Source organism: Oncorhynchus kisutch, linkage group LG3 (assembly GCF_002021735.2).
Source record: "Oncorhynchus kisutch isolate 150728-3 linkage group LG3, Okis_V2, whole genome shotgun sequence".
Classification (NCBI taxonomy): domain Eukaryota; kingdom Metazoa; phylum Chordata; class Actinopteri; order Salmoniformes; family Salmonidae; genus Oncorhynchus; species Oncorhynchus kisutch.
Window position 1 is genome coordinate 15,983,373 of NC_034176.2, and position 12,293 is coordinate 15,995,665.

General features: G+C 42.0%; 1 protein-coding gene across 9 annotated transcripts in view; it reads left to right on the forward strand.

Moving 5' to 3' along the window:
* LOC109875927 (ras GTPase-activating protein 1) overlaps positions 1 to 12,293 on the forward strand; it is a 49,401-nt gene that overhangs the window by 35,456 nt on the left and 1,652 nt on the right. For 6 of the 9 annotated variants that reach the window (XM_031817688.1, XM_031817689.1, XM_031817690.1 and 3 more), the window contains 16 exons: positions 627 to 783; positions 1,114 to 1,201; positions 1,297 to 1,377; positions 1,737 to 1,894; positions 2,314 to 2,390; positions 2,537 to 2,709; positions 3,404 to 3,563; positions 3,749 to 3,891; positions 4,585 to 4,700; positions 4,916 to 5,020; positions 5,410 to 5,493; positions 5,676 to 5,743; positions 7,270 to 7,358; positions 7,675 to 7,752; positions 7,875 to 8,009; positions 11,068 to 11,147. In XM_031817688.1, the coding sequence (XP_031673548.1) occupies positions 627 to 783; positions 1,114 to 1,201; positions 1,297 to 1,377; positions 1,737 to 1,894; positions 2,314 to 2,390; positions 2,537 to 2,709; positions 3,404 to 3,563; positions 3,749 to 3,891; positions 4,585 to 4,700; positions 4,916 to 5,020; positions 5,410 to 5,493; positions 5,676 to 5,743; positions 7,270 to 7,358; positions 7,675 to 7,752; positions 7,875 to 8,009; positions 11,068 to 11,147 (1,792 nt within the window). Of the gene's footprint in view, positions 1 to 626; positions 784 to 1,113; positions 1,202 to 1,296; positions 1,378 to 1,736; positions 1,895 to 2,313; positions 2,391 to 2,536; positions 2,710 to 3,403; positions 3,564 to 3,748; positions 3,892 to 4,584; positions 4,701 to 4,915; positions 5,021 to 5,409; positions 5,494 to 5,675; positions 5,744 to 7,269; positions 7,359 to 7,674; positions 7,753 to 7,874; positions 8,010 to 11,067; positions 11,993 to 12,293 lie in introns of those variants that run through there. The other 3 variants (XM_031817701.1, XM_031817693.1, XM_020468382.2) reach the window with 2 other exon arrangements.

Genomic DNA, 12,293 nt, shown 5'->3' on the forward strand with positions numbered 1-12,293 from the left:
GGGCATTTTTACTAGGATTAAATGTCAGAAATTGTGAAACTGAGTTTAAATGTGTTTGTCTAAGTTGTATGTAAACTTCCGACTTCAACTGTAAGTAGCCTTGTATGAGCCTTTGCTTGCAAACCGGAACAGGTCATAGGACAGGAGCCTGTTTCTAAAACGTGAGGCAGCTTGATGTACAAGTATACCCCCTGGACAAGACGCTAGTCTATCGCAGGGCCTTACCCCCAATCTATGAGTGCCACGTAGACTCATCAGGTCCCGTTTTTTGGTATGACTCGGCTCACAACCTTCCAATCTCAGGGCAGACACTCTAACCGCAAGGCCACTGAGTTGGTAACAAAGGTACCAATATGTTTTTACTCTTGATTTTTCTACAGAGAATGGAACCTCAAATGTCTGCAAATGTAATCTAGACCGTAGGCTGTTTCCATTATTCTTACTTCTCCCTGAAGTGGTCACTGGTATACCACCCCCCCATATTTAAAAGGAAAGGACTAGTGTGTTAAATATGGTGTAAACTCCTCCATAAACTTGAGGGAGTGAAGAAGTGCAGGCAGATGAGAGAATTTGGAAATTGGCCTGACGTCTTCTCCTATCCTCCCTAACCCTCTCACCATCTCCAGGCAAAGGTAAGCGGTGGAAGAACCTCTACTTCATCCTGGAGGGGAACGACGCCCAGCTCATCTACTTTGAGAGTGAGAAGAGAGCCACCAAACCCAAAGGTCTGATTGACCTGAGTGTGTGTTCCGTGTACGGTGTGCACGACAGTCTGTTTGGCAGGTGAGACACACGTTGATCTGAGTGGACATTGACAAGAACGAATCATTGCAAAATAACAAGAGCTACTTTACGGAGGGAAAATGTACTTACTACAACTGATATGTGGTTGTCTCAGCTAGCTATCTTAAGATGAATGCATTTAATTGTAATTCACTCTGGATGAGAGCAAAATGTCAAATGTATTTTTTATTTTATTTTTGTTGCCGTGTTGTGCTGAGTTTTTTACTTAGTTCTCCGCAGTCTGAATTTGATCAATTCTGAGTTTGATCAATTGGATACATTCAATTGGGCACGTACTTGTTCAGTAATACCTGGCTGTCCTGTTTGCAGACCAAACTGTTTCCAAGTTGTGGTCCAGCACTTTAGTGAGGAACAGTACATATTCTACTTCGCTGGCGAGACTCCTGAACAGGCACAGGTTTGTACCGATCCCTCTTTGTTTGTCTGTCTGTCTGGATGTTCTGTCCCAATCACACCTTTCTTTAGTATTACAGTGTTCTTTCCTCTCTGTAGGACTGGATGAAATGTCTGCACACGTTCTGCAGTAACCTTAGGAAACCCACCCAGCCCACTCCCAACAAGAGGCTCCGACAGGTACAAACACTGGCAATTCCAGTCAAATGCTGTTTGCATTGTGCATTTCAGAAAATGCATTTGTATGCATAGTAAATCAAACACATTTGTTTGATATGGCAATACAGTATTGAATCTTGAAATGCAAGTTGGGCCTCAACTTCCCAAAGAACAAACCCTATGCATCAATCATCTTTTTTTTTTAAAGATTGTTTACCAATATGTTCATTTGATATTATGCCATTATCCAAAGTGGCTTGTATGTGACCCAATGCCAGATTCAAACCCGCTACTGTGGTGTTCCATGCACCTTACTCCAGCCAGCTGAGGCATCAGAAACCCTGACTGTCTGTCGTCCTGGTGTGTGTGTGTCCCATCAGGTGAGCAGCCTGGTCCTGTATGTGGAGGAGGCCCACAAGCTGCCTGTGAAGCACTTCACCAACCCCTACTGTAACATCTACCTGAACAATGTGCAGGTGGCCAAGACCCACCCCCGAGAGGGCCAGAACCCCGTCTTCACAGAAGAGTTCATCTTTGAGTCAGTCCCAATTACAACTTTTATTTGTCACATACACATGGTTAGCAGATGTTAATGCGAGTGTAGCGAAATGCTTGTGCTTCTAGTTCCGACAATGCAGTAATAACCAACGAGTAATCTAGCTAACAATTCCAAAACTACTACCTTATACACACAAGTGTAAAGGTACAAAGAATATGTACATAAAGATATATGAATGAGTGATGGTACAGAACGGCATAGGCAAGATGCAGTAGATGGTACATTCAATGGCAATTTAGTGTGAAATGGACATTTTGTATTTGGCTTCCATATACTTTAACTTATACCATAACTTCTCACTGCACTTAGTAATATGTCCATAATATTGCATTGATACAATGATTAGCTATCATGTTTGGGTTCCTTACATTGACCGACGTTTTTTGTATTCCCCTCAGTGACTTGTCGAGTGAAATCAACAGGTTTGAAATCAGCCTGAGCAATAAGACAAAGAAGAGCAAAGAAAGTGACATCTGTGAGTCACCGTTCTACTTGGACTAGCCATCTCAAACCCTCTCCTTTTATAATCCCATTCCATATCGATATGAGAAATGACTTGCGGCAGTGTGTTAGTGCCCCTGTGTTCCACTCAATCTTCATCTCTCTCTCCCTCTGCCTCAGTGTTCATGCGTTGCCAGCTGAGCCGCCTACAGAAGGGCCAGATGATAGACGAGTGGTTCCCTCTGAGCTCCCACGTGCCTCTGAAGGGCATCGAGCCGGGCTCTCTGAGGGTCCGAGCCCGCTACTCCATGGAGAAAATCATGCCTGAGGAGGAGTACAGCGAGTTCAAAGAGGTCAGACATACCCTACTAATGAAGATAATTCATGATTTCATCAATGTAGGATTAAGTCAAATCAAAGTTTATTGGTCGTGTACACAGTTTTGCAGATGTTATCGCAGGTGCAGCAAAAGGCTTGTTTCCAGCTCCAACAAAGGTATAATGACCAGCACACACTCAGTGAGACATCAAAAACAAGGATTTGCAGTTACCTGGTTACACAACCCTGCTGCCATATCTACGTAGACTTGGAATCACTGGCCACTTTAATAATGGAACACTAGTCCCTATAATAATGTTTACATACTGCTTTACTCATCTCATATGTACTATATTCTATTCTACATTGTTAGTCAATGCCACTCTGATATTGCTCAAGCTAATATTTATATATTTCTTAATTCCATTCTTTTACTTAGATTTGTGTGTTTTTCGAATTCTTAGATACTACTGCACTGTTGGAGCTAGAAACACCAGCATTTCACTACACCTGAAATAACATCTGCTAAATATGTGTATGTGACCAATACAATTTGATTTAATACACATACTCAGTGAGACATCCAAAACAAGGAGCAGCAGTTGGTTACATAGTGTATTGTGATGTGCAGAGTACGTGTCCTGGAAAAAGATAAGTGGAAAATGATCGCCCACTTGTTTTTACATCGTGTCACTGACCCTAGTCTGTCTGTCTGTCTGTGTCCCTCAGCTGATCCTGCTGAAGGAGTTCCATGTGATCTATGCTCTGGCCCATGTGTGTGGGCAGGACCGCACCCTGCTGGCCAGCATCCTGCTGCGCATCTTCAGACACGAGAAGACCGAGGCCCCCTTACTCAGGACACTCAACGACCGAGAGATCAACATGGAGGGTATTGAGATTAATATTTACAGATATTCTGTTGTTCTTGTGATATCATGCTATTTTAGTAACATAGCATTTCCCTTTGGCTGGGTCTTTATCATCCTGAAGTATCTCCATTTGTAGCAATGAAAGCAATGACAGACAAACACACCGTTGGCTGACGAGAAGTCCCCTCTCTCTGACGTTTCCCAGACGAGGCGACAACCCTGTTCCGAGCGACCACTCTGGCCAGCACGCTGATGGAGCAGTACATGAAGGCCACGGCCACACCCTTCGTCCACCACGCCCTCAAAGATACAATCCTCAAGATCATGGAGAGCAAGCAGTCCTGCGAGGTAAACACACACTTTCTATTTATGCAGAAAGGCTTTTCACACTTAGAGGTAGCCTTGTTTTTGTTTAGCCCAAGCTCTATCTACTGTATATGTTTTGGCTTGTAAAATAGTTTCGGCAACATCTGTAAAGTTACGTTAGTCACAACTCTTTCAGCTGAGAAGTGTGTGGGCTCCAACGCAGCTATTTATTCATGTTATCTCCTGAGTGGAATGGAGCACTCGACATTTGTAACATCATATTAGTACTTTGGCTACCCAGAAGACAAAACAGTAACTCATGACACAGATTCAACTTTGGTTCCTGCTTGGCATTCCCCAGTTTCTGTTGTGATCCCGCAGGACTCCGAATCTCTCTTCTTCTGGGACAGAGGGGATTACACACTGTGACATTTAACATTGATCTTGTACAGTTGCTTTCAACATCAAATCCTACTCTAGTGAAAGAAGAGGTCTCATGTAACACCTTCCTAATATTGAGTTGCACCGCCTTTTGCATCAGAACAGCCTCAAACCTCTCCTTCCCTTCATCTACACTGATTTTGAAGTGGATTTAACAAGTGATGTCAGTAAGGGATCATAGCTTTCACCTGGTCAGTCTGTCATAGAAAGAGCAGGTGTTCATAATGTTTTGTACACTCAGTGTATGTCTATGATGAAACATCTCTTTCTCCCTCCCTCCCTCCCTCCCTCTAGCTGAACCCCTCCAAACTGGAGAAGAACGAGGATGTACATCTGAACCTGGCCCACCTCCTCCTAATCCTGTCTGAGCTGGTGGAGAAGATCTTCATGGCTGCTGAGATCCTGCCCCCGTAAGCACACACACCACGTCCACGGTGCATATACCAACAAACTAACACGGGAACCATCCACATGTGATATTAGGGTTGGGTGATATACGAACTTTAGTCATACCGTCGATCGTGACTCGTTTATTTGGACTAGCAAAAAGACGAATCAATCCCAGTTGATCATTTGACTAGAATTAAAACATTTCACTGTGTCTGTACTGTTCTGCTTTGTCAAGTGTAAATAGGCTTTCATCTGTCATCGACGATGACGTCCCCATCGATGATGGCTGTCAATCATTGTCGACACCCGATGACATCGTTCATCGGCCCAACCCTAATAAGTAAGGAAGTGTATATTCGACCAGCAGAACACAAACTTAAGTTTAGGCATAGGGGTCGAAATCACTTACGTTAGGTTTTGGAATGAGGGTCAGAATAAGGTTGGGTATAGTTTGAGGTTAGGGAAAAGTAACATTGGGTTAGAGTACCACCACCCACCGCCATTAATTTTCTGCCAGTAAAATATACCCTGCCAGTAAGAAACCATTTCCATAGTTTGAACCTTATATCATGACGTTCTTCTGTTGTACAATCAATTTATTATGTCATCGGACAAACCAACAAATTAACTGAAAACATGAAAGTAGATCCATAGGGTAGTTTGATGTGTATACAGTATATTTAAGTCATATTCCAGTATTCACATTTTCTCTCTCATTGACCCTTTCAGAACTCTACGATATATCTATGGGTGTCTACAGAAGTCAGTGCAGCAGAAATGGCCCAACACCACTATGAGAACCCGGGTGGTCAGGTAACTATAGACACCAAAACCTTATTTTTCGATCTGAAATCCTCATGTATAGGCATCGCATAGAATTGTAATGGTGAAGCCCTTGGTCAAGGGGGAGCTCTATTGGGAACATTTAACTAAGTTCTACATGTGATTAATACAATTTTGATTTGAAGTACTGATTTCTTGTTTGGCTATTCCAGTGGCTTTGTGTTCCTGAGACTGATCTGTCCTGCCATCCTCAACCCAAGAATGTTCAACATCATCACTGGTGAGCTTAAAACCTGTTATGGCTGCAATCCCGATACCGGGATCGATATGACAACTACCAGTGAAAATAGAGGGCGCCAAATTCAAACCACAGAAATCTCATAATTAAAATTCCTAAAACATACATACATGTGTCTTATATCATTTTAAAGCTATTCTCGTTGTTAATCCAACAAGTGTCCGATTTCAAATAGGCTTTTCAGCGAAAGCACTACAAACGATTACCGTATGTTAAGTCTCCACCAAACCACAATAAGCACAGCCATTTTCCAGCAAAATATAGCATTCACAAAAACCAGAAATAAAGATAAAATGAATCACTAACCTTGAATTATCTTCATCAGATGACACTCATAGGACTTCATATTGCACAATACATGCATGTTTTGTTTGATAAAGTTCATATTTATATAAAAAAATCTTTGAGTTTACATTGGCGTGTTAGATTCACTAGTTCCAAAAACATCAAGTGATTTTGCACAGCCACATCATTCAACAGAAATACTCAGCATAAATGTAGATGATAATACAAGTTATACACATGGAATTATAGATATACGTCTCCTTAATGCAACCGCTGTGTCAGATTTCCCCAAAACTTTACGGAAAAAGAAACGCATGCAACAATCTGAGACGATGCTCAAAAATAAAAACACCACAGCCGCAAAGATGGCGTCAACATAAACAAGAAATTACATGATAAATATTCCCTTACCTTTGATCTACATCAGAAAGCACTGCAGGAATCCCAGGTCCACAATAAATATTTGTTTTGTTCGAAAATGTCCATTATTTATGTCCAAATACCTTTTGTTAAAGCGTTTGGTATACATATCCAAACGCTAATTCTGGTCAGCGTTATATCGGACAAAAACTTCAGTGATATTACCGGTCGAGGAAACATTTCAAACTAAGTACAGAATCAATCATTAGGATGTTTTTAACATATAGCTTCAATAAAGTTCCAACCGGAGTATTCCTTCTTGTGTTCGTGAGCAAGGGAACGCAAGTGACTACCATGAGGAAAAAGCACGATCACAAATTGGCTGCTTGATGGACATCTGCTATATTCTGCTCTCATTCACTCCCACAACATAGAAGCCTCATTATAATTTATATTGATTGTTGACATCTAGTGGAACCCCTAGGCAGTGCAACATCATTCATATCTCAAGGGGATTTCATTGGGGACTCTGAATACATACAAGCTCAGATTTCTGACTTCCTGTTTTGATTTCAACTCAGGATTTTGCCTGCCAGTATGAGTTCTGTTATACTCACAGACATCATTCAAACAGTTTTAGAAACGGCAGTGTTTTCTATGCAAATATTAGCTACTATGACTGAGGAGCAGGCCGTTTGATATGGGCACCTTTCATCCAAGCTACTCAATACTGCCCCTGCAGCCATAAAAAGTTAACCCTTCGATGTATTTCAGAAATTGATTATTGCTTAGCTTGGCATGAACAGTATGATGTCCATACATTACTTAATATCCGTGTGTGTTCAATTGTTTTTTTTGTGTAGACCCTCCCTCTGCAACAGCGGGACGTACCCTCACTCTGGTTGCCAAGTCTGTCCAGAACCTGGCTAACCTGGTGGAGTTTGGTGCTAAGGTAAGACCTCCTTAAAGCTCCTACGCTTCAGTGTGGGGACATTTCTATCCCTGTGTCATCTATGCACAGGCAAACCAAAGTGTAATCCTTCACAGCTTTGTGTTGTACCTGGTTCAGGGAACAGTAGTTATAATATTGGGAGAGTTTATTTTGCATGGCGTGGGGGCTGGAGTTTGTACATTTCAGACCATTCCATTGGGCTCAAGTGAAATCTCCACCTACCCAGGACATGGGGCCATGCAAAACAGACTCGCCCATTCATAACTCTACCATCTGTATGTCAGAAAGTAATGGAGTGTTCCTCTTTTCAATCCAGGAGCCCTACATGGAGGGAGTGAACCCCTTCATCAAAAACAACAAACATAGGATGATCATGTTTTTGGATGAGTTGGGTGTAGGTTACCTGTTTTCATTTCCTTTAGACATTGGAACTCTTAGGTACTTGTAGACGTCATAGCATTTCTCTCCCAATGTCTAGGGACGACATTAATGTGTGTGCATTTGTGTCCTTTCTAGAATGTCCCTGACCTCCCTGAAGCTACAGAGCACTTTAGGACAGACCTGTCCCGTGACCTTGCTGCCCTGCATGAGATCTGTGTCTCGCACTCAGACGACCTCCGCACCTTGAGCAACGAGAGGGGAGCACAGCAGGTGTGTAAAGTTTTAATGTCACCTGCACTAGAACAGTGAAATGCCTTTCTTGCAAGCTGAAAACCCAACAATGCAGTAATCAATATCAATGTAGCACTAAAAATAGCAGGGTATAATAACACACGAGAAATAGAAATAAGAACACGAGAAAGGAAGAAGCTATATACAGGGTCAGTTCCAATACCATATTTACAATGTGCAGAGATATTGGAGTGATAGAGGTAGATATGTACACTATATATACATAAAAGTATGTGGACACCCCTTCTAATGAGTGGATTTGGCTATTTCAACCACACCCGTTGCTGACAGGTGTATAGAATCGAGCACACAGCCTTGCAATCTCCATAGACATTGGCGGTAGAATGGCCTTACTTTCAAGCTCAGTGACTTTCAACGTGGCACCGCCATAGAATGCCTGCCTTTCCAACAAGTCAGTTAGCCAACTGTAAGTGCTGTTGTTGTCAAGTGGAGACGTTTAGGAGCAACAACTTTTCAGCTGCGAAGTGGTAGGCCACACATGCTTACAGAATGGGACTACCGAGTGCGTAGCGCATAAGAATCGTCTGTTCTCGGTTGCAACACTCACTACCAAGTTCCAAACTGCCTTTGGAAGCAACGTCAGCACAAGAACTGTTCGTCGGGAGCTTTGTGAAATGAGTTTCCATGGCCAAGCAGCTGCACACAAGCCTAAGATCACCATGCGCAATACCAAGCTGGAGTGGGGTAAAGTTTGCTGCCATTGGACTCTGGAGCAGTGGAAATGTGTTCTCCGGCATGATGAATCATACTTCACCATCTGGCAGTCCAACAGACTAATCTGGATTTGGCAAATGCCAGGATCACGCTGCCTGCCTGGTATGCGTAGTGCCAACTGTAAAGTTTGGTGGAGGTGGTCTGGGGCTGCTTTTCATGGTTTGGGCTAGGCCCCTTAAGATTTCATTTCACTGGAACTAATGCAACAGCATACAATGACATTCTAGATGATTCTATGCATCTAACAGATGTGTGGAAGAACTTGACTGGCCTGCACAGAGCCCTGACCTCAATCCCATCGAACACCTTTGGGATGAATTGGAACGCCAACTGAGATGAGCCTAATCGCCCAACATCACTGCCCAACCTCACTAATGCTCTTGTGGCTGAATGGAATCAAGTCACAACATCTAGTGGAAATCCTTCCCAGAAGAGTGCAGGCTATAAAGCAGCAAAGTGGGGGCCAACTCCATATTCATGCCCATGATTTTGGAATAGATGTTCGACAGGTGTCCACATACTTTTGATCATGTAGTGTATTTAACCAGTGATTGAAAGGCTAGAACGGCTATGTTAAAGGGACAATCTGTTTCACCCATTTGGGGATTTCTCAATTAAATAGATTCTTAAATTTTTTCCCTTCCTTTTATTAACCAGGTAGACCAGTTGAGAACAAGTTCTCATTTATAACTGCAACCTGGCCAAGATAAAGCAAAGCAGTGTGACACCAACAACACAGAGTTACACATGGAATAAACAAACGTACAGTCAATAACAAAATTAAGTCTGTACAATGTGTGCAAATGGCGTAAGGGGGTAAGGCAATAAATAGGCCATAGTAATTACAATTTAGCAAATTAACACTGGAGTGATAGATGATGATGTGCAAGTAGAAATACTGGTGTGCAAAAAAGTAAATAAAACTATGGGGATGAGGTATGTAGTTGGATGGGCTATTTACAGATGGGCTGTGTACAGCTGCAGTGATCGGTAAGCTGCACAGATAGCTGATGCTTAAAGTTAGTGAGGGAGATACAGTGGGGAGAATAAGTGTTTGATACACTCCCGATTTTGCAGGTTTTCCTACTTACAAAGCATGTAGAGGTCTGTAATTTATCATAGGTACACTTCAACTGTGAGAGATGGAATCTAAAACAAAAATCCAGAAAATCACATTGTATGATTTTTAAGTAATTGATTTGCATTTTATTGCATGACATAAGTATTTGATCACCTACCAACCAGTAAGAATTCTGGCTCTCACAGACCTGTTAGTTTTTCTTTAAGAAGCCCTCCTGTTCTCCACTCATTAACTGTATTAACTGCACCTGTTTGAACTCGTCTGGCGACGAATATGTAGCGAGGGCCAGCCGACGAGAGCATACAGGTCATAGTGGTGGGTAGTATATGTGGCTTTGGTGACAAAACGGATGGCACTGTAATAGGCTGCATCCAGTTTGCTGAGTAGAGTGGAGGCTATTTTGTAAATGAAATTGCCAAAGTCGAGGATCGGTAGGATAGTCAGTTTTATGAGGGTATGTTTGGCAGCGTGAGTGAAGGAGGCTTTGTTGTGAAATAGGAAGCCGATTCTAGATTTTATTTTGGATTGGAGATGCTTAATATGAGTCCGGAAGGGGAGTTTACAGTCTAGCCAGACACCTAGGTATTTGTAGTTGTCCACATATTCTAAGTCGGAACCGTCCAGAGTAGTGATGCAAGTCGGGCAGGCGGGTGCAGGCAGCGATCGGTTGAAGAGCATGCATTTAGTTTTACTTGCATTTAAGAGCAGTTGGAGGCCACGGAAGTGGTGTTGTATGGCATTGAAGCTTGTTTGGAGATTTGTTAAGTGTCCAAAGAAGGGCCAGATGTATACAGAATGGTGTCATCTACATAGAGGTGGATTAAGGAATTATCCTTGGCAAGAGCGGAATCGTAACTTACACATTCCTCATGAGCTTAGTTCAACTGTCATACCCCATCAGAACCCAAAACATTTAAGCTTATTTTACTCCAATGTGTGTAAACAAGACAAATGTAAACAAACATTATTATATAGCCTCAAATCAATATTAGAGTTTTAACCATGTTATCACGGATGGTCATTCCTTGCATCCGTGTCTGAATTTGAGTGGTTACATTTCTCCAGGCTATCCCTCTGCTTTTTAGCAAAACGGGCAGGGTGTACACTTTATTGGTACAACTGCTGATTTCCCCTTTTTAATATGACAGTAGTAACAGAAACATGCCATGTCGTCGTGATTGTAAACCATGGCTCTGTCTCGCTTGTTTACTCTCTTTGTAGCACGTGCTGAAAAAGCTGCTGGCCATCACTGAGCTCCTTCAGCAGAAACAAGATCACTATGCCATGTCCAACAGCAACAGGTAGTACAGCACTCCTCCTCTCTCTCTTGCTCTCTCCCTTTGTCTCCCTGCACAGAGACACACAGGGGACCTGACCCAGCATGCTCCAATCATTACCATGGCACCCCTCCATCTCCCATCTCCTACAACAGTCCCACCCACCACATTGCCCATGCCAGGAGAGCTATGCAATGAAAGCAGCAGAAAACCGAACCAACGCAGTACCTAAACAAAACAAAAAAACTCTACTTGCACCAGACTGCTGTATGCGCAGGAAATTTGTTTTTTTTCTTCTGAAAACAGTGTTCATGATTCTGTGACTTGGGTACATGTATGCGTATCATTCCCCTTCATCAAGAGGGTCAAATATTTGATTTCAAAGTAAAGCTTCACATGCCCAAGACATGTTTTTCCACACAGCACAGGTTGCCAAAGTATATCTATCTCCCTGCTCAATATGAGGAAAGTCAACTGACATGAAGAAGCTACAGTCAACCCTGTAATGCTTTTTACTGTTATGGTTGTGACAATGTCCACAAAGTGCTGAAACTAGCGTTTCTATTTTGTCTCCAGTATTTTGGGGTTCTTTCTCTGTATTTTTGTCTGGAGATTCTTGCAGAAAGTGTTTTATTTTATCTATTAAAAAAAAATTCTTGCTGGAATCATGAGTATATAGTTGAAACCTTTTTTTTTCTTCTTCCAATTGTATCACATTTTGATTGTTTGGTTCACTCTTCCTTAACTTCTCAATGCCAGACAAGATGCAGAATAAATACAAATAAAGTTAATGTTTACAGCAGTAAATCTTTGAATAGTACAGATTGTATCAGACATGCATGCACTTATTAAAGTTGTTTTGTAAAGTAGATAATGGAGTCATTCTTCCCCAGGTAATTAGTGATTGTTAAAGTGCCTTCAGGGCTGTCTGCTCTGTGTTATGGCCTAGAAACCCAGGTTTGTGATTTAAGAGCAGCCTTGTATCATAACTTTTCAAAAATGGGTATTGAAGTATGGCAAATGAATGTTGGCAAGTTCACTGTGCTCCGAGCCTAGTGATGTTATGCCCATGGAATATACACATTTTTACTACATAAGTAATTTATAAACACATTTGCATTTCAAAGTTGACACCCAATAAAACATGTATCTTACAGAAGATGAGACCTT